At 44.9% G+C, this 21,493-nt stretch overlaps 1 protein-coding gene across 10 annotated transcripts in view; it reads left to right on the top strand.

Moving 5' to 3' along the window:
• Positions 1-21,493, top strand: part of KALRN (kalirin RhoGEF kinase) — a 532,117-nt gene that overhangs the window by 151,646 nt on the left and 358,978 nt on the right. For all 10 annotated transcript variants that reach the window (XM_075430793.1, XM_075430796.1, XM_075430795.1 and 7 more), the window contains exon 2: positions 17,845-17,919. In XM_075430793.1, coding sequence (XP_075286908.1) covers positions 17,845-17,919 — 75 coding nt within the window. The remainder of the gene's footprint in view (positions 1-17,844; positions 17,920-21,493) is intronic.

Below are 21,493 nucleotides of genomic sequence, written 5' to 3'. Positions count from 1 at the left end.
CTTTCAGTCTAACCACGGTAACCGTTATCCTTCCTCATCTTGGGACTGTCAAGCAAAATGTCAGAGCTTCCTGGAGACCAGAGCTGGCACAGGAAGACCCCGGGCAGAGCCGCATGGAGCTGGGGGAAGGTCTCACATATTGGGCCACCTGCAGTGTTTATTATCTTTGCTGTGACATGGGTTACTTCCTTCACAGGCATTCAAAGAGGGTATGTCAAGGAAGAGAAGGCCGTTTCCTTCCGAGGAATAAAACACAAGTGTGGGTTCAGAGTTAATTTCTGGAGGCTCTTAAACAGGGCAAAAAAAAGGGGTTGGGACTTGCACTGGTGTCTGGGCATCTCCACCACCTCTTAATTTTGGAGGAGGGCATAGATAAATGAAAGGTTAGAAACATCCTATGTTTATGAGGCAGTAAGTGTTTCCTGGGCTAGATTAATTTATAAGTAACTTTTGAGTAAGATATACAACCTGAGGCTTTAAGCCAAGAGGTGCTCCGTGATGGCTTTATTGCTGGATTTATGTGGTGTACCTGCGTGTTACTCTTAGGAGACGGATATGCGGTTGTCATTTCCTCATCCTAAAATAATTTAGTAAGGGAAAGATGAAAAATGAAATGGGCTTTCAATATCATGTTAATCTGCAGCTATCAGTAGTACTGCACAGTAGCCATAGCTGTATACTTGTTTCCTGGCACCTCTGAAGGCTCTCTGCAACTTTGCTGGTATACCTTAACGTGTATTTCCGTACCTCAGCCATCTTGGTTTGTTTTTGTGTTTAACTCAGCTCTGAATTTTCTGGATTTCTCTGTGTTGGCTGGAATAATTACAACAGAAAGCTACTTTTGCTTTCAGACATCTGAATTTGCTCAACCTAAACTCCAATTTAATGTTATTCTTCTTGGGAATCCAGCAGTAAGCATTCAGTTCTGAGTCAGTAACTGTGCAAAGTCCTGTTCTGTAACTGGTAAGGCATATCCTTTTCTTCTTATAAGGAATTAAAATAATTCACAGAGAAACCATGAAGAAAGTCATGCAGAAGTGTGGAAATGAGGGATGATTTCAGTGAGATAAATCTACAGTTCACTGAAAACTGCTTAGAGCTGCTCCTCTCTGCACCAGTATGTCTAAGGACAGGGTTTAAGCCAAAGTCTAAAGCCAGCGGTATTGGGAGGGCTCCCTTTTCCCTCCAGCCCAGAGCATTTCATTGCCTACCGTGCTTGCTCAGGCAGCTGCACTGGCTAATTTTCTACAACACAGACTTTCCTGTACCGAGCCCAACCTGGAGGAAAATTAAGGTTGTTCAAGGCCTATCCCATTGCTATGAGCCCGGGGTTTGGAACAAACACGTTCCCGCAGCAAGGCACAAGGATCAACTTTTTTAGGGCAGAAGTTTATTCTTCAGGCAACATTGCCCAAACATCAGACCAAATTGTGCCATGGGCAGCTGCTCCCAGTTTCTTCAGCCTGCGTCAGAATCTGCTTCTGACGTCTGTCCTGTGGGCTCCCTCTCTGCAAAGCACGTAAAAGGCATACCTGGACCCTTCCCCCTGACATCAAACAGCCCCTGGCTCTCCAGCACCCGGCTCAGCTTGAAGCATCATGAGAGAAGCTAAACTCTAAGCCTGCAAGCAGAGATGCTGTATTACTGTAGGGAACTATTTGCATTCTCAGATGAGGATGACTCAAATAGCACGAGTTGTGACTACATGCTGGGAAAATATCATCCGGAGGATGGAGTGAGCCACAAGTACACCCGTTCCTTCTTGCTGTGCTCGTTTCAGCATCCCCTTGACAGTTTATGAAGACAAGTCAGCAGTGACTTCTTTGTAGGAGCAACAACCTTCTCTTGCGTGACTCTGGGTTTCTAAAATCTCCAGACAGATTTCATCATCACAGGCAAGACCTTGACTGAGGCCATAGTGGGAAAGGATTGGCAATTGCCTGACACTAAGTAGCTCTGTGATTAAAAGGGCCCTGGAAGGAGCTCCTTGGGACTGAATATGCCCCAAGCAGCGCAATTAACATTTACTCCTGTGCTTTCCTTCGCTTTACACCTGAATATATAAAGAGAGCCAGAGAACAGAAATACATCTCTCAGTGCCATAACCGCTGTAATTGGCCTGATGTTACACTGATCACAGCACTGCTTAATGATGAAAGCCAGGCACGATGCTTTCCAAATCAACAATTTTACACTTAGCTAAAAATGATAACTTTTGGATGTAATTAAACACTCTTGCTTGTCCATGTTGGAGGGGAATGGAGAAGGGAAGAAAGCCACAGTAACGCTGCAGGAATGGTCTGGCTAGACTGCTCCTGCAAGCAGGCACCTCCAGCTCGTGAAACCGGTGTGGAAAGGCCGCATGCATGAAACTGGCTAATATTTTGGAAAGTTCCTCCAAACTAGTTAACTGAGTACATCTGTAAATGCTGACCAAGTTCCCGGCCTTTATTTTTAGCCCACTTTTCCTGTAAGCTCTTCTGCACTATCTCTTTAGTTGCCATCAGACATTGCCATTAACTCCTAAAGGCACAAGACGGGAGGAGGCAAAGGCCAGGTCTAGATGGGACGGTCAGCATTAATGTGGCTGTACCTCAGGTCATGGGGGAACACTTCTTGATAACTGGTTAGTGGGTTTCCTTGGTTCACCCTCAATAAATCCATGTTTCACATACATCTGTTGGCTAAGACTCCTTCAAATGTTTGCAAGGCTCAAGGCAACCATTGTACTGGGATCTATAGAGCAGCACTGGGAATATAATGTATGTTTGACCAGTGGCGTCCAAAACCAGTTAGCACAGGAGCTGGACGTACTGGGGGAATGAAATGGGGAGAAGCAAAGGCATGGCTGAAAAGTGGAGGTTTTGCTGTAGGGAACTCAAAGGGAACATGACAGAGTTGGAGGATCTGTCTGTCACCTTGGTAGGAGGATAATGCATATCAATCCAGGTTTCAGGAGTTCTTCTGCCCCTAGAACAGCTTGTTTCTTTCATGTGTGTGATAGTGGGGTTCGGATACCTGATTACAACCTCTAGGAGTTGCCATGAGAGAAGCCTGCTAACCCCTACAACGCTGAGGTTTTACAAACAGACAGCTGGCAATGGTTAAATTACATCTACACACACGTGTCTATGTAAGCAAGTTGGCAATGTCTTTAATGCAATAATCTGCAGCTGTCAAATAGTTAATGTAGACTCAGCTTGCAGACTCATAAATTTTAGTTTAACATGCAATTTTGCTCCGACAAGTGTCTATATAAAAATAGCACCTTCCTACTGAAATGATCTGCTATCTATGTGTAATCACATGCAAATCTGATTAATTTGCTGACTAAATTAAGGGGAACGGTTTTGAAAATTGGGTGCCTAAAGTTAGGTACATACTATTTAGGTACCTAAATATGCAGTAAGATTTTAAGTGGTACTTAAGTCTTGTCACTTCAGGTTGCTCTTGGAGTAGCTTTTAAAATCAGATTACCTTTCTGGAGGCCTGAAGCACAGAATTAGGTAAGTGGGTTTGAAAATATTGTCTTCATTTTTATTCCTTATTATCTCTGTTGAAGCTGGAAATACGCAGCTGCTCCGGGAGTGGGCAAGCAGAATTCTTTTTCATTCCTTCTACAATTGTACAAGCCAAAAATATGACAACATAACTTCTAGATCCCAGCATGACTTTGTAGACCTGGTAGTTGGAAAAACAAACAAAACATCTTTTTTACTTGTAAACTGACTGCGTTTGATCTGGAAATCATTGAGATGCAATAAACATGAACTCCATGATCTTATTTTTATGGAGTCAGTTTTCCAAGTAGAACCACACTTAACAAAACGATCATTATAATTGAATAGCAGTGCTTGTGAAAAGGGCTGGATTGAAAACACTGATGACAGAAGCCTTCTGTTTATCCCTGGAACAGCAGTGACAGTGGTAGCGTAAGCTACAACACACTGTTCCTCAAGCAATTGACACCAAGGGACTGACTGGTGGTACAGCTTCAAGAGCACTATTTTGCTGGGGACCAGTTTTCTAGCAGTGGTGGGTGCTGCAGTGCTAGCGGTAGAGTAAGTGGTTGCAAAGCCATGATGCTGAGCAGGTAGCACTGACTTAGGGCACTTCATCTAACTGGCACTTTAGTAGGTACACTGGTGAGGAGGTGGCTCTATTGCTGTTGCATATTTGGTCTCCACACACAAGCTCACTGCTGTTCTGTCAATTACTGCTAGCTGCAAAGAGCTTGGACTTTATTTTCCCCTATCTTTTATGCCGACATCTGTCTGTTGGACATCAAAGTGCAATCTTTCAAAGCCACAAAGTCATATGATTTACTGAACACTTAAGTGATGATCTAGACCAATGCAGGCAGGCTCGCTCCTGGAGAAGGCATTCTTCTGTTGTGATGCGTTAAAACAGCTCTTTGTATTTGGGCAATAACAAAGATTCATTTGAAAGTATTAGCTATCATCAGGGCTTGACCTCTTCAGAAAGTATTCTTTAGTGAGGGTTTTAAAGTGGATTTGGAAAGATAATTATTCTTGTCCTCGGGTAGAATCTGGGCAATTTATGTGCTCAGCTGACTTGCCATTTTGGCTTCAATGGATATTTATTCCCCTAATGTAGGATTTCTGTGCATGGTCACGTTGCGGCAGTTGAGGATGATGGTAATGGGCAGATTAGATACGTGCAGACAGAGATACTGTTCAGGGTGACACATCCATAATTGTCAGTAGTCTTACAGCAGGCAGTGTGCTCAGGACTGTAGCTCTTCATTGCAGGGGAAGAAGAGGCTAATTATCTCTTTGTTTTTCCCTCTGCATGTGAGTTCACAAAACATTTGCAAAGAAGCATTTCACAGCCATGAAAAGGTTGTTTGTCTGCATCATTTAAGCCAGTATACAACTTAGAAAATGGAATTTTGTACCTTTCCTGGATAGTATCTTTCTTTCCATAATATTTCTATATGCATTTTTTTATCACAAGCATGTCATTATTGCTTTATCCTACAGCCTTCATTAGTACTCAGTGCCATGTGTCTCAGCTTTCTGGAGTTAATGTACACCTTGCTATAAATGGACGTTGCAACATTTGATAGGGCTTCCCAGGGAAGTGAGAGAGAGGGTGGAAGTATTTACACAGGATGCATTTTCATCAGATCAAAAAATTTAAGCAGGCTTTACAAAGAGAATATTTTTCTGGCCCTCTCAGTCCTACCTTAATATCACTGAACCCTGCTGGTGGGTACTGGGCCGAATCCTGCAGTGGAATCCACTGAATGAGGTGTAAAACAGAGATATGTGGACTCATGAACTTTTCCATGACACGTTCCTCAGGAAGAAGAGTTCTGGCTGGAAAGTCCTGGCTACTTTTTCAGTGCAGGTTAATAAATGTCAGGTTTATAAAAGGTTAGTATAAATGTCCTGCCTCATATCCCTGGCCATGACAAATGCGCTCTGCCATCAGTCAGCTGCAATGCAATACGGGAGACACCATTGCGTATTTGGTTGTCTCCAGCCATAGCTGGCTCTGGCCATTTTAGGCACTTTTGGGTAGAAAGTGCTCCCCGTGACTTGTTTGTGCAGCTCTGTACCACCAATGCTGACTGGACCCCAAAACAAAGCTGCAGGCAGGGCAGGATGCAGGCGTAAGATGGATGGCGAGGGGCATGAGCATAGGCACTATTTCCTGTGACTGACACACGCGTGTTGCACCAGCTGGTGGTGGCAGAGGGGTGGAAACACATCTTCTTAATGTGCACCTGCTAATATAAATTAATTATTATAATAATGAAGCCAAAGAGTGATGAATCTGTTCTCTCCAGCCCATCTTTCATTCTGCCTTTTCTTTGGAAGCAGGCAGAAAAATACCAGTGCATTTCTTTCTTTTCCTTTGTGCAGTTAACTTGCCATTTTTGTTTTGTCATCGCTCCTAAAGTTTCATTGACTTCTGACTGCCATCTATGCAAAGGCTTATTAGCGTTGTAGTGCTGGAGAGTGTGCCTAGGAGTTATTGAACACCTAACAGAGTGGACAAGGCACTCCAGCAGCAGAGCTGGAGTTTGCAGGAAGAGGTCATGGGAATCTCAGGCTGAGTTGTAGTCTGGAAACAAGGACAAGGTCTCTCTTTTTATCAGCAACTCTAGAGCCAAAATGTGAGAAGGTGTGTGTGGGTGCATGTTTGTATAGGAAAGCAGGGATGCCTTGAATGAGATGTGTATGCAGGATGGATTCCTGGCTGTGGAAAAATATAAATATGGGTTATTAAAACTGGTCTGAAATCTCAACTGTAGTAGCAGACATGGGGGAAAGGAGGAGCTGTGTTTTCCCCTCATCTCTGATTTACTCAGGGTAATAAATGTCCTTTTTTTGACTTAGCTGGGTTTAGACCGGGGTCTGCTCCACAGTATCGTACTCAAATGAGGCTTGGTGGCTGCCTCTAGCAAGATCATGGTAAGAAACCGCAAGCTGCAAGATGTTGTCTGTGGTCAATGTAGAATTTCATTATCTTTAGGAGATCTTTGTAATGAACTTCGTGGACTATTACTGACACTTTGCATGTGACAGTTTCCTCATGCCTGGAATTGCTGGCTTTTGCAGAGCGTGCTGTTCAGTGAAACTGCCAACCAGTAAAATCCCTGCAGAAGAAGGGAAGACGTGTGTGGGAAAAGGATTTTTTAATGCAATCTGTGAAATTAAAAAAACATGTATTGCACTTGTGTCACCTCTCTTGAAAGAAAAAAATAAAGAGACAAGGTCAGGTCTGTGGCTTTTGAATTTGCAACCTGTCAGTGTGCTGGAAAGAGGGGCCCCAAAGTGTTTCCCTGTGTTTTAGGGATGAGGTGGATGGTCATTTGACTCCAGCTGCTGGGGATCTATAGAGCAGCAGCTTGCACCCTCTGGAGATCAGTCAGATCTCATTAACCTGTAGCCAGTTATCTGTGTGGCTCCAAGTCCCCCTTTAGTGAAAAGAAGCCAATTTACTGACTTCAGGAGATAATCTTGTTAGATATATTTTAGCCTCTTCCATAACGAAAAGTACGTTTAGGACGAAGAACATATTTCTGGTAACTCTGGCATCCCGTCTTGTAGTCTAATGGGATATGTAAGATGAGATTAAATGCATATCCTCTGTCTTTGAAGGCTGCCCAGTGGCTTCGTGCAACTCTACCTTCTGGTGAGTATCATTTCAGCAAATTTAAGGACTGCTTTTCCAGGAAGAGATCCAGACAGCTAGTGCGGCTTTAATCCCAGTCATCTCTTTATATGTGTCCTTAGCTAGAACAAACTAAAGGAGAGCTGCATTTTCAACCCATTGGTGATCCTTTTCTATTCAACATTATAATAACATTGCAGGTTTTTACCACAAAAATGTCAAGCTTCTTACAGCAGTAAGTCTTAGGGCTATAAACATTTATACTAGCATGCTAAAGAGATTTGGGCATAAGGGGCCATACTGGCATTAGGGAGCGGCTGAAAATATGAGTAGGCTAACATTAGATTAAACAGAGGCAAGCAGTAATTTAATTGGAATTTGTACATTGAAAGAAGGAAAAAATAATAAATTAAAAAAAACCAAAAAGGCAGCTAGGAAGCTTTTATAAATCAGGGAGATAATTTGCTTTCCAAAACAATTCACATCATCTCGTGTTAGCTAATTAACAAAACAGCAGGTTTGTAAATTTAACAGCAGCAGGGTTAGGGCTCGGTGGGCTTGGTTCTCATCCATGTGTTTGTTAGGGTCTGTTCAGCCCCCTCAGTGCTTTTGCTTTGCTCTTTGGCATCTGGGGGAGCCTGGCCTCTTTCAGGGGCAGAGTTACAAGTGGCTGCGCTCTGTGATAGGAGCCAGCTGAGGGTGAAAGGGGCAGGTGGAGAGGCGGGAGATTATGCATTGACTGGCATGACTCAGCCATCCATAAAATGATTTTTATTAATGTTTAATGTGTGTCAAAAATGTCAGCATCCAAAAGAGAGGCAGATGAATTATTTAGTTCTGTGAGTGTCTTGCCTTCCCCCCTCCCAATGTTGTATCTAAAATGTTTGCCCTGGTTTTGTTTAGATTTAGGATGTTGTCGGGGAAGTTAAACCAATTGCTGTTACACCCAGCACATTTCCTCTGAGGAGCTGCTGCTGCCGCTGCTTTGCAGTTCGGTGCTTCGTTAGAGAGGTCTGGGCAATCTGAAGTCAGCTGCAGTTGGGTTATGCACAGTCCCTCCCGGTGGGCTGGAGTTGTTGTCAGATTGGTTTGCAGGGGGTCAGACTCTGGGAAACTGAAATAAGGATAGAAGAGTGGGGTGTGAAGGCAGGTCCTGCTCTCCAGGTAAGGGTTGCAGGGAGCTGCTGTCGGAGCAGCCCAGCATCACAGCGTAGCCCGTGAGACTTCCCTGTGCCCCCACGGGGATGTGCTGCACCTGACGTTAGCTTTCTTCTGCCATTCTTGCTGCCTTGGTTTTGCAGTTTTTTTTCTAGAGGTACATCACCCAGAGACCTGCGACAGCCTAGTCTGGATGAACTGTCCCCCATTCGGGGTGGGGGCAGCCCCTGTGATCCTGCCAGGGCTCTGACTGCTCTCCCACATACCCCTCTGCAGGGATGGTTTCTACTCGCTTGTCCTGTTTCCAGAGCTTAGGGCATGGATCTTGCATTATCCCTAACCAGGGAATTTGTGTATGGGAAGGAATAATTCCCCTTAGAGTTGCAGGTTTGGGTTTTCATTTTGTTGTTTTTTTCTTAAGATCAGCTTCACGGCATGACCCAATAGCTGCAAGATGAAATCATAAACCTTAGCAGAAAGAAAGAGGGGCCGAAGGGGATGAGCAAAGGAAGAAAGGTATCTGATCTAATGGGATCTGAGGTGAGGTGAGAGAGAGGGAAATGTAAGCCTTATTAATAGTGAGGCATTAGTTTGTGACTGTTGGATGAACCAGAATCAGAAATGACTCATTTAAAACCCACTCTGACACTCACGCTAGATACCACCTTCCTTCCTGGGCAGGGGTCTTTCTGAGGGCAATGGGAACTCCATCAGCCTGTGTGTCTGTTTGGGCGGGGCACCTTGAATCATGTCAGAAAAATGAAAAAGAGAACTCTACATTAAAAGAGCAAATGTACAGATTGTTTTTAAAACAGGGACAAATGCAATTGTGTTGTTTGTTTGGAATTTTTCTTTTCTTTTTTAGGGAAGTCACAGGCCTTGAGACAAGGATCTCAATTGGCCTCTAATTAAAGTTGCTTTCTTACTGTCTGGCATGAAATCCCCCTGAGAGGCAGATGTTTGCAAAGCACACTTGAGGCACTGGCATATGGTTCCTTTGTAAGGCTGGCGTTTCAGCAAAGTGCCTCCTGAATGTTGTACATAATTAGATATTTTATTTTATTTTTTTGTCCCGGAGAAGTTACTGGCGGCTGGGGACTTCGGGGATCAAAGAGGGAGGCTTTCTGAGAGGAGGATGGGAAGCCCTTAGCACATCACTGAGACATGACAGGTGCTGGCAGATGCCCTGCTGCAGCTTTTTGGAAAAAGCCTGTCGGCTAAACCAATGCCAGTCAAAGAAAACTTTTCCAACATACAGAATTTAATAGAGGAGGCGACCGTGGGTACCCAGTCACTGCAACTTCACAGGTGACTTCCATCCTTCCTACAGGAATCCATCAGCAGGTCTAAACTTTTTACAGGATGATAAAATTCAGAGGAATGTTTCTGTAAGGAATCCAATTGTAATTGAGAGGGGAGTGAAATGGAAAGAAAAAGTTCATGAATACTAGCTTAGGTAGAAACCATGGCCACACTTAAAATGTGACTTCAGATTACAAATGGCCTGTAGCTCTTTATTAACGCCATAAGAGACTGTTGCATCTGGGTGGCCACTGATATGTAGTGCAATCTACAGCAAGACACTTAATGACTAGAAGCTCAAGTTGCTGAATACACTCATTTTCCTCTGGGGCAGCACCTCCATCCCTTGCACACTTAAGGAATAAGACACAGGGTTCTGTGTCAGATGACCTAATTTTTCCAGTTCTCTTAACACCTCTCTTTGCTGCCCAAAAGTCCTTGTTGTGATCACCAGAGCAAGTCTTCCCTACTGTTGGTGTCTCATTTTTTTCTGTCCATAAAAGTGCACTGCAACAGTTCCCTGCCTCCAAAAGGTTTTTTGAAACAAAATGAATTCATGTTTGTCAGGTGCTTTTGAGGTCTGTGGACCCAACTGTGCTTTACTAATGTGGGCAGTCATTATTTCCATTCTGTAGAGAGGAAAATCAAGATCTAGTACAGTTAAAACAGCTTGTTCAGGATCGCAAAGCAATTTAGGAGAAGAACCACAAATAGAGCCAAGTCTTTTGACTAGCAGTCAGATGTGTTATCCACGGGGCTACCTATAATGTCTAATTATTTTTCTAAGGGTAGGAACTGAACGATCTCAGCCTGATTCCAAGTCCTGATGAAAATAAAAAGGAAATGCGTAAAAGATTGACTCACAGTCATTGCAGTCTCTTAGCATCTCTATTAGTGTATGTTTAAAATGAAATGAATTAAATCCCCCATGGATGGAGATTAAGCAGACCCTTCGCTGCAAATTGTGGATTAATTTGGAATCCTTCTGATGCTTTGAGTGGTTTTGTGCCACATATGAAAAAGCAACGCCTGGATGTTGACTTAGGTGGGACGCACAGGGTGCTATGTTTTAGGCATCAGATGCTGAACATAGCTTATTAGAGGCCACATGTGCACGGAGGCTAATGAATTTGCATGCTTGCTGCAAGCGGCTGTATCTTTCTTGAAGCCTTGCCTGTTCTTTGGCATGTGTTCAAGCTGAGGCTACTGTTTAAATGTGTGGACATTCAAAGGCTGTGCTGGGAGGCTGGATGCTGCCAAGCACCTCGTGGAAGGAATAACAATCTCAGCAATTAGCAAGCTCCCCCAGACCCCAGCCCTACCTCTCTGTGTCTATAGGAAGAGGAGGCAAGCAGGCTGTGTTGGCAGTGGCTCTCCCTTTGAGGGCATTCAAGCAGTGGGAAATCAGAGGGACCAACCTGTCAGTGTAGAGGGGGCAGAAAAGCTCCTGGACCTCTGAAAAAGCACTGACAAAACTTGGAAGCGGAGGTAGCCTGTACAATTGCCACCCAATAGCTGAGACCAGAAGGATGTTCCAGCAAGCAGTAGTGGTGTATAATTAATAAAAGGAGGGGCAGAATAAGGAATCACAGAGAAAATAATATTAGTCTTGGACAGACCCTAAGTATTACATATGAAACCAACATTCATCTTTTAATTTTAGAACAAATGCAGCAATGTAATGAGTATAACTTTTGTCTTAGCTGGGATAAAGTGCTTGGCATGTGGTGCAGCAGGATTAGTCTTCTGTGCAGACCATCTATGTGGTGTCCACGGTTCTTGCACATTTTGAAGCTATGGAGAGGGTCTGTGTGTCAGCCTGCATGCTAGATCTGGTGGCATAAAAGCATTTACTCTGTATAAGACTAGCAGGAGCACCAGAGATCAGATTCATAGCAGATTTATAGTTGGATCCTCTGTCAGGTACCCGTTAGGCACTTTGCATAGCTTCATGTCTATAATCCTGTGTTTATATAAGCTTACATGTGCAGAAATAAGATGACTTCAACCACAAGCTTAAATGCTGTGTCAGTATTCAGTTATAGAGCAGGAATGCCATCACAGGTCTACAAAGGTCCCAGGGATTATTTACATTTCCATTGCAGAGCTGAAAGCAATCTCTAGCCCCTGCTCTGCACGGGGTAAGAAACACAGCCAAAGCCATCTGTGTTTCCACGGAAAATATCTGCAATGTCCGTGTTAGCTTCTGCTGGTCTCCGCAGATGAGCGTTGCATGCTGTGGCCCCGCTTACTGCTCAAGGTGTGTTGAACACAGGTGGTCTGTTTGCTGCGCTCGTTTGTTTAGGAAGGGTAGACATGTCAGGAGCACCAGGTGAGTTCTTACTTGAGACAGTGAACTGGAGGTGGAGTGGGACAGCCACCATCCTTGCCCCGGGGCTATAGTGTTGGTTCAACCTGCCTTTCACCCTATCCCTGCCACACACTGACCTGCAATAAATGCTTTCTGTCAGGCCAGGTATTACTTTTTATTTGTTATTAAGGAGAATAATAACCTTTGTTTGTGAAGTATATAGCTCTGGGTTAATCTTCCATAGTAGCTGGCAATGATATTTACAGACTAATTTTGTATTCTTTCTGACTGGTTCTGCCTTTTAGATTCAACTCAATTCAATCCTCCCTTCCTCCCTTCCTCCCTTCCTTCCCTGGTCCATGAAGTCAAAACCAGCTCTTCTGCTGCCTAAGCAGGGAAGGGCAGCAGGGGAGCCTCGCAGGCTGCTGGGAGGCTCAGGGCACTGAAATGCTCTTTCTTTGCATCAGAGATCAGGCTGTTGTCCGCAGAGGAGCGGTCGGCAGATGCAGAGTGTCCAGCCCTATTTATCTCTGCCAGATGGTGCTCAAATGCTAGTCCGGAGCACATGTTGCTTGTATTCAACCAAATGCTTGTGCCGTGCTGTGACCTCTCTGCCTCTGAACCAATGAGCCTCAGCCAGCAAAATCCCAGTGGCAGAGGCCCTGGCAGCCCTTGGCTAAGCCCCTTTCCATAGCTTGTAGAAAATCAGAGAAATCAAACTAGGAAGGCTCAAGCCCTGCTGGGACAGACAAAAGTGTGCAAGGAAGGAAGGAAGGGGTTAAAGACGGTTTAGCACGCACAAAAGGTAAATGTTTGAAGCAGAAATGCAGAACAAAGGAATAATGGAGAGAGAAGGGCAGGAGGAGGAAGCAAGAAGTGTAAAGAGAAGAAAAAGGAGGATTATATTCTGCCAGAAAACAAAGAAACGGTTGTATGAGAAAAGCATTGGGGAAGCATTGGGGAAGTGAGGGTTCAGCTCTGCACAAACTTTCTGTCTGACACCAGACAAGTCAATCTCTCTGTGTCTCAGTTTGCAAATGCTACAGTGGTAATAATAAAGTCTCCTTTGTTCTACATCTCTCTGCTCATATCAGACGTCCCTTCTGTTTGTACGTTGTACAAGGCCAAGATGCTACTATACTGCAAACAAAAATAAAATCCACTGAGTCTTTGAAGGGAAAAAAAAAAAGAGGTAGGAAGGCAAATAGGCTATGATAAACCTAGGAGATAACTGCTCCAAAAACCAGGGTGGGTGGGAAAGAAATAATATGGACCAGATTAATCCTACAGTTGCCTCCTGGACTCAAGTAGAGTTCCTCGAGGTATGGGTTTAGTCCAGGAGTTCAGTTTGGTTAGAGAAACTTTCATGCCAAAATTTTTAAATAGTCAAATCTGTTCTGAGAACTATGAGAATGTGGGCTGCCTTTCCTGAAACATTACATGGGACTTGGGATGAACAACTCCCGCTGAAGTCGTAAGGAGCCAAGTGATTAAGCCCCATGCAGTGCTCTGACAGGAGGCCGCCTTCTTGCCTACGCATAGTTTTTTTAAGTATAGAAAGTATTTCCATATTTCCAGCAGCTGATCTTTATTTGAAGCCAAGAGCTGCATTTTTCAGATTAGAACTGAAGCTGTTCTAGGAAAAGCCACTCTGGAGCAGACCATGGGTCCATCTAGCCCAAGACAGTGTCTCCAACAGAGGCCCTGCTCTCCGCTTAGAAAAAGATATCCTAAAGCCCACAGGGCTCTCTCCAGGGGTAATTTATGTTTCACTCCAAGAGTTAGAGTTTGGCTTTCACTCCAAAGTCTGTAGGTTTATTTTCTTTCCAAAACTCTTGCTTATTTTATTAATAAATAATAGTTCCCTGAAGGTGTTTGTTGTTTGCAGATCTCTAACCCTTTAAGGAAGCCCCTTGAGCTGCTGACCTCTGCGCCTTGTGGCAGTAAGTTCCCCAGGCCAACCAAGGCATTTGTGTGGGGAAAAAGGAGTTTTCTTTTCTCAATTTCAGGTTTGCTGTATTTAATGTGGAAGCATACCTTAAGCTTCCCCTCTCACCCAGCTGGCTTCTCATTACAGCATCTCACCTAAAACTGTGAGCTGCTTCTGCCGTGCAGGGAATCCCTGCTAGGAGACAGGCTGTGCATGTGTGACGCTGCTCTGCCCTGAAGCGTGACTCAGCCAGGCTGAGGATCCGCTCTTTTCATTTTTCAGTACTTCCAAGTCTACAAAAAAACATTATTCTGTCAGCTGCTTCAGCAGGCAAAGTGTGTTTTCTTCTCATGTCACTGGAGTAATAAAAGTTTGTGGACAGTCATAGCATCCCTGCTATGTGGATAGCACACTAAGCCAGGGCGTGATAAAGGTGTGAGGGGCTGCAGGGTGGCTGGGACATGGCACCGTGCTCTCTGCGCCTCTCTTTTGGTAAAGAGGCCTTTCCAGTGCTCAAGCTTCTTTGCAGACCACAGTGAGACTTGCAGGTAGCATGGCAAGAGGAGCACTGTTCTGTAGTCCCATGCTTATGATAAAGGTGAACCAGCAAACCAGTGCATGGACAATAAGGAGGATGGCTCAGTGTTCAGCTTGCCCTTCCTTCATCTGTCTGTCCTTCTCTGTCCTTCTGTCACAGAAGGGCTTGGGTCTTACGGGGTAGCAGAGAGGTGTAGGGCGGGATACAAAGTACAGCCTTCGTCATCGTCTAGGAATGAACTGGCTGCATGGTTGTACACTCGGGGCTCTGCAGCAAAAATTAGATGGTGTTACACAGACGTGGCTTCAGATCCAGCATGCAAACAAACAAAACAACTGTATTAGAAACAGCTGGGGGATAGAATGAAAATGAGCATTATTAGGAGTATGCTTATAATAACTTATGAACTGGGGAATGCATCATTGCTGCGCTGGGACCTCCTGGAGACAGATTTGCTATTGCTTTTGGAGCCTTTATTACAGCCATTGGTTTTCCCATTTATGCATCCCTTCTCCCAGCCCTTGCTGGAAATCTGGGTGGTATGCTCTGAGACGTAGCTGCTAACACAAGGATTTTGACAGGAGCTGGAGTGACCTCTGAAAGCAGTGGCCATGGCCTCATCTGCGGGTCATGAGCTACCACCTGGGTGAGCATGTAGATCACCCAGAACAGGGACTTTGCTTTAGGTGCTGATCTACCTTCAGGAGTTTCCTCCTTCATTCTGAGGGAAGTTTTGCAGCTCTTGGGAGTTTTTGTTGGTTCCCTGGCTATAGGAAGGGCTCATAGTTTTCCAACTCCTTCATCATTTTGGAGTGTGACTGACCTGTCCTGGGGGATACTGCAAAAGGCGAAGACACCTTCTGGCAGCTCTGTCCCTATTCGTGTCTTTTCTTGCCTCTCCTGTGGACAGTCAGGACATCGCGGCTGTTAGCAGCGAGCCACTTGACTGCAGCATGCCCTGCTGTGGCTCAGGAGGTGACCATCCTTAAAGTCATACATTTTCTCCTGGTCTCCATGAATAATACCTCTGCAAGATGCAGTCCTTTTCTTGTGGGAGAGTGTTTGAAATTGTCCTTCAGCCCTCGGTATAGTGGGCTCTTGCTAAGAAGTCCTTATTTGTGTGTTTTACATATATGAGGACCGCACCAACATTTTTTTGATAATGTTCACTAAGACTTCAGTTGTGTAATGTCTAATGCACGGTTAAGTGCCTAAGAATTGACTTTGCTGTTTCCCTGACAAATTTATCAAATATTGGCCAAAACTCAATTTGCACTGACACTGCTGATCTTACAGCTGGAGAAATTTGACCCAGTACTGCAGTGTCTTTCAGCCATCATGATGTGTCTAGCACTTTGGCTGTTTGCGTTTACTTCATGGTTGGATGAGATGCTTATAAACAAAGCTGCTTAAATTCCAAACATTGCCTATGGCTGAATGGTTCCTGCCTTTGATGTGAGAGCTAGCCACAGCCTGGGATCTGAGAGGTTGTTCTTCTTAAGAGGACAAGTTAATAGCAAAGTCTCATATATTTAACACAGAGTGCATAAAGCACTGCTTACCTGAACATGGAAAGAGTTCAGCAACCAGGACTAGTTTCCCAGGTCCCAAAACACTTTGTTAACACAAAGTGCTCTTTAGGGATCTCTCAGGACCGTGCTCCAGTGCCTGTTCAAATTGCAGTTACATTGGTCTTGGCCTTGCACTGAATTACCTCCTGCTTTTGTGTGCTGATTTTCACAAGCATAGGCTCAGCTGATGAGCTTGCTCGTCTTCTGGAGCCGAGTGTCATGGGGGTGATGCCTGAGGCATGTGCGGGCACAGAGAGGTAGTTGTAGCCATTGGTGAGGGACGTATTGTCACGTACAAGACAGTCTTGTTCACAAGGTGACTGTGAATGGCAAATCCTACCTCATTTGCCATTAACAGTAACTCAACCATAATAATGATAATAATACTTGTAGGTACACCGGTTCAGCTGCAGGGGAAAATGGCTGTTATGGTCTCCATCCTGTCTGTTCCGTATATCTGCATGGATTGAACCACTGTAACTTTGCAGGCTGCACCACACAGAAAATAGATTACAATATCTAGGAGGGGCTTTTATCCCCATTTGCTCTTTCAGACCCAGATGGTCAGGTGTCATCTGCTGTCCTCAGTAAGCAAGGTTTGATGGCTGGAGCAATGTTGTCCTGTTTCTAGCCAGTTAGGAAAGCTGCTTAGTGAGAAGACTCTTTTGCCCTGATACCATCTCAGAAGAACGGTGGTTTCTGCCTGCCTGTGAAAAGCAGAAAGTAAAAATACAGGGTTTCAAATGTGTTGTGCTCTTTGACGAGCTGGAATATATTTAAGGACATATTTGAAGATCACTTGTTGTGATGGGTATTCACCACCCAGTGATGGATGAATTATTTTTCAGAGCAACTGCAAAGGTGTCCTTCAAACACACCTTTTGTAACAGTGCTGATGGAATAACAGTGTCTGGCCTGCCATGGGGTGGTCTGTTACCGTTGGTCTTTTGCAAAGCAGAAGGATGCTGCTGGTGGCTGAAACTATTGGCAATTCTTTTCCAAAGGCTTCCAAGGGAGTAAAAATCTGGGATTTCTTTGGTGAACTTTCGGGAGACATGAAATAATTTGGCAGTACGCAGAAGGCAAATGGCCTATGCAGGTATATTTAACATGTAATCAAACAGCATGAATTACATGAGGATGTGCTGTGGCTTCAAACCACTCCTTATCCAGGGAAAACTTCAGCTGGCTTGTAAGGAGCGTGTTCTCCCTCTGAGTGTGGTCCCCACCTTGAGCCGTTCCATCTCCAGCCATGCTGTATAAAGCAGAAAAGGGGCAAGCGGAAAGGCAGCCCCTGCGCACATCTGTCTCGAGGGCCGATGCTAGATGGATGGGTATGTGCTGCAACATTCCCTGCGATTTTGTCTAGCCTGTGATAGAAACAGTGAAGAGACAAGGCTTCTGGCTTGGTGTGCAAGCCAGGCTCGGTAGTCTGGTCTGTGAAAAATGCAGTGGGGAAAAATCTGATTCCTTGGTGGGAGATTTGTTAGCCTTTCAGAACTTCTGGAGGATAAAGTTATGAGTTGATTTTCTGTATTTTCTTTTTACAGACATATAGAATCATAGAGTTATAGAATCGTTTGGGTTGGAAGGGACCTTAAAGCCCATCTAGTTCCACCTCCCCTGCCGTGGGCAGGGACACCTTCCACTAGAGCAGGTTGCTCAATGCCCCATCCAACCCGGCTTTGAACCCTTGATGTTTCTCTTGATGTATCTCTATTGATGCTCATGTTGTTTGTGTATCAGCCATTAGGGTCTAACTCTTGGTGCTTTTGTGTAATTGATAGACTTTCTTCTGTTTGATTTTGAGAAATATGGAGTATCCATGAAACTGGGAGCAAGAACATGCTGTCTTCTAACGTGACTTTCCTGTTTTCCTGTTTTGCAGGTTCTTTTCGAAATGATGGTTTAAAAGCTGCTGATGTCCTTCCTATACTAAAGGAGAAAGTGGCCTTTGTGTCAGGTGAGTACATCTGTTCTGAATGCCTCCAGCCTAGCACGAGTACTGCCTGCTTCATCCTGGTCCTTATGGTGCTGCAGAGTCACGAGCAACCAGTTTCACATTTTGACTTGGTAATACTTAAATTAGCTCTTCTGCTAAGAAAAGGGCTGTATGTGGAACAGGGCTATCCAGTAGAGTGTTGGAAACTGGCCCATGGTGATTTTCTTCGTATTTTAAGAAACAGGTAAATGGGCAGCACAGGTAGGGTGCAATGCAGCTGCTCAGTGCCAGCTCAGACCTGTGCCATCTCAGCATTCAGGACAATTCAGGGATTCTGCTTTGGGTTCAAGGTCAGTGAATATTTCTGTTTGTAGGAACCACTCAGACCTGTAAATCACTAGTGTTTTGTCTGCAGTCCCAATCAACTTGCAGTTAAAAGTACTATTGAAGCTCTATTTACATAATAACTCAGACGCTCAAAGATCTCCTGCCATCCTGTACAAAGATTTACAGCCTTTGTTTAGGAGAAATATCTTGAGGACCTGGGGGTGGATGAGGGCTAGAAAATATGGAAAAGGCTTTGAGAATGGCTTGAATGATATTGTTTCTGAGATGAATCACAACTTGCCAGGGAGAGGGGGAGGAGAAAGTCTGAAGTGATCGTAATCATGCATGAAGTCACTCAGATTGGCAGCTTAAAACTGGGGTATTTCCAGTTTGCAAACCATTCAGGCTGCTTTTGGTGATCTTCCCTGTTGCAAAGAGAAAATCGGCATCAAAAGCAACTGCCCCCCTTGTTTGCAGTCGGTGCTTTTTGTTTCCATCGTCTCCGCAGTAGTGCTGACTACAGAGGGGAGGAGAGCAGCAGTGAGGCCTTTAGGTGCCCAGGCTCTTCCTCTCTGACTCTCCCCAAGGGTGCTGGAGTGGGGTTGGTGAGGATGGGGCTTGTTGCCCTGCCAAGCCATGGAGATGCCTGGCCAGGCAGGAGAAGCTTTCATCTTGACCAGTTGTTGGTGTGAGGTGTCTTCTCGTGTAACAACAGTTAAATAGCCCAGGAATCATGAATCCAGCAGTGACTTGTGCAAATGATTTGCTCTATAAACCCTAAACTCTCTGGTCAATGAAAATCCAGGACTTTAAGGGAAGTTATTGAGACACCAAATGCCCGGTGTGAAAACCCAAGAGTATCCCAACAGTACTCTCATGCAGGACTGCTTTACCTCACACTGGTGTCTCATTCTGAATGTCTTGAAATGTTTTACGTGGTTGTTGTCTTTCACTGCTCCGAAGAAGGGATCATAGTCATAAAACCACAATGTACCTGCAGATTTCTTTGCGACACAGAGCTGAACCGGCCACTCTGGGGAAGTGAAAGCGAGGAATTTATGCAGGGACTGTACTGGAATTTAGTTCTTGGCTCCTGCTGTTGCTTTGCATGGAAATGACTGCAGGATCATTTGGTAATTCATGGAATATTTAATAACAACAACCTGTCTGGATCATTTATATAGCCCCTTCCACTGACAGTGCCTGCATTCAGCTCCAAGCCAGAGGGTCTCACACAAAATCATCAGCTCGTTAGATGCTGTCCTGGGCCGAGCTTGCCTTGTGGGGGGCCGTTAAATGAGCAGCACCAACATGATCCCCAGGGGTTTTGCACTGTGATCTGCTGCAGGCAAGGGACAGCTCGGCCCTTGTAGACTCACCATCCTCCAGACCTGTATTGGCTCAAAATGTGCCTGTTCCTGACACAGCTAACTAGATAGCAGTCCTGGGATTTACACCTCCTCTCCGTGTTCTCCAAACACAATGACTATGGGCAACAATTGTCAGGGGCCTTTGCAGACAAAATGCTCTGAGCCACTAGTGTCTTATTGCAATAGCCCCAGCATCACCTTCCAGCCCAGAATTCAAGTACTGCCCAGGCTTCCCCTGGGATTAAGAAAGGAATTTGAGCAGTTCAACTGATGGCTAGGTTCTTTTTAATTAAAATGGAATAACTTCCTAGAGTATGCTATGAGCACAAAACAGAAAATATCTGCCAAAATAGAAAAATCAAATAGCTTGACTTAGCAAGATAAAAAAAAATATGTTCTGTAGTTAGCACAGACTCTGGGAGAACATTGTGTTTGTAATCAGGCTTCCTCAAGGAAAAGGACTTTTATTGAGTCTTCTTCAGAGTTTTATACTCTACAGTTCATTTTAATGGTAACAGTACAGTAAAGTTGTCAAGGGGGTTCTCCTTACACCAGCAGAATTTATCAGCACACACAAAAAAATCTCAGCTGAGCATCTCAGTTACATAGTTTATTCCTCTTCTCGTCTGCTGTGGCTCACCAGCTAATTTTTAGTCCATGATTAGACAGAAAAGATGCAGAGAACAAGCAAGGTCCTTCAGGCGGGGGCTATACCGCGCTTTGTGTCTCCGTGCTGTGGATGCTCCACACCTGGACCACGCAGAGCAGCAGGGCAGAGCAGGCAGGGCAGTGACACCGGCTGCTGCCTGCTCCAGAGCCAGCAAAACAGTCCCTGCCTGCACAGCCATGGAATCTCAGAGGAGCACTCAAGCTTTCAGAAGTGCACTTAATTTTGGAGTTGAAACACAGCTCTAACTAGCTGGGCACGGATTCATCCAGCCTAAACACCGTCTGGGGCTCTGGGCCTGGCGCTTCCCCTTGGCTGGCTCAGCCGGCAGCGAGCAGCAGGCGCAGGGCTCTGCATCCGCATCCCTGCGCCGCGGGAGAGTTGAGAAGCAAATAACGTTGGGATTTTTTCCTGGAACTGGTTCTTGATTTCTTCCAGTGATCTCATGCATGAGCTAGACTGAACCCGAGCAAAGTTCATGTGAATGTGTGTGTAAACAGCACCTGAAAATCCCATTCCAGTACTCATAAGCAGAGAGATAGCCTGAGCAGTCGGGAGCGCGGTGCATCCCGGCCATCACCGCTTGATTGCTTCCATTGCTGACCTCGTGAAGAAGATTAAGCAGGCGGTTGGCAGGAGGGAGGCTTTGGCTGCCTGCTTGTTGCCTAAATCCTAATAAAATCTTGGCTTTGCCTGGGTGGTTCACTGTGTTGCTTCCAGTGCAGCATTAGGGAACCATTAGGGAACAAGCTACAGGCCAGAGAGTGATTTTTGTATTCTGAGAAGGAGATGAGCACAGAGGAGAGGAAATAAAACAGGCTGTAGATTATTTTAGGTGGTTTTTTTCAGTGAGAGGTGGTGAAATATTTTGGAAGATGGGCTTATAGTCTTTCCTAGGAAATGTGGATGCTGTTTGAGAAGAGTGGTTTAACTTGGGATGTTGGTCAGATGCTTGATTATATTTATGGGAGATTCTCTGTTGATCAGTGCAATTTGGGAGGAAGAGTACGAGGCTCTCAGAAGAGGGAGGGGAATGTGTTACCATGTTCCCTTCCCGTGCATGGAGCTTTTAATACACTTAGGCTATGAAAAGCTTGTTAGTTGACTAATGCCGTGGATCTCGCTGAAAGCATTTGCTTTTTCCCCATGTATCCCTCTGAAGAGTTTCTCAGGATCCTTCCCAGCCCTTCCCGTTCCCTGTCGGGCTCAGAACAGTGGCAGCGCGTAGGCT

This window comes from Opisthocomus hoazin, chromosome 9, assembly GCF_030867145.1.
Source record: "Opisthocomus hoazin isolate bOpiHoa1 chromosome 9, bOpiHoa1.hap1, whole genome shotgun sequence".
NCBI classification, from domain to species: domain Eukaryota; kingdom Metazoa; phylum Chordata; class Aves; order Opisthocomiformes; family Opisthocomidae; genus Opisthocomus; species Opisthocomus hoazin.
The sequence above is the reverse complement of the archived record's forward strand: the minus strand, read 5'-3'. Positions and strand labels throughout refer to the sequence as shown.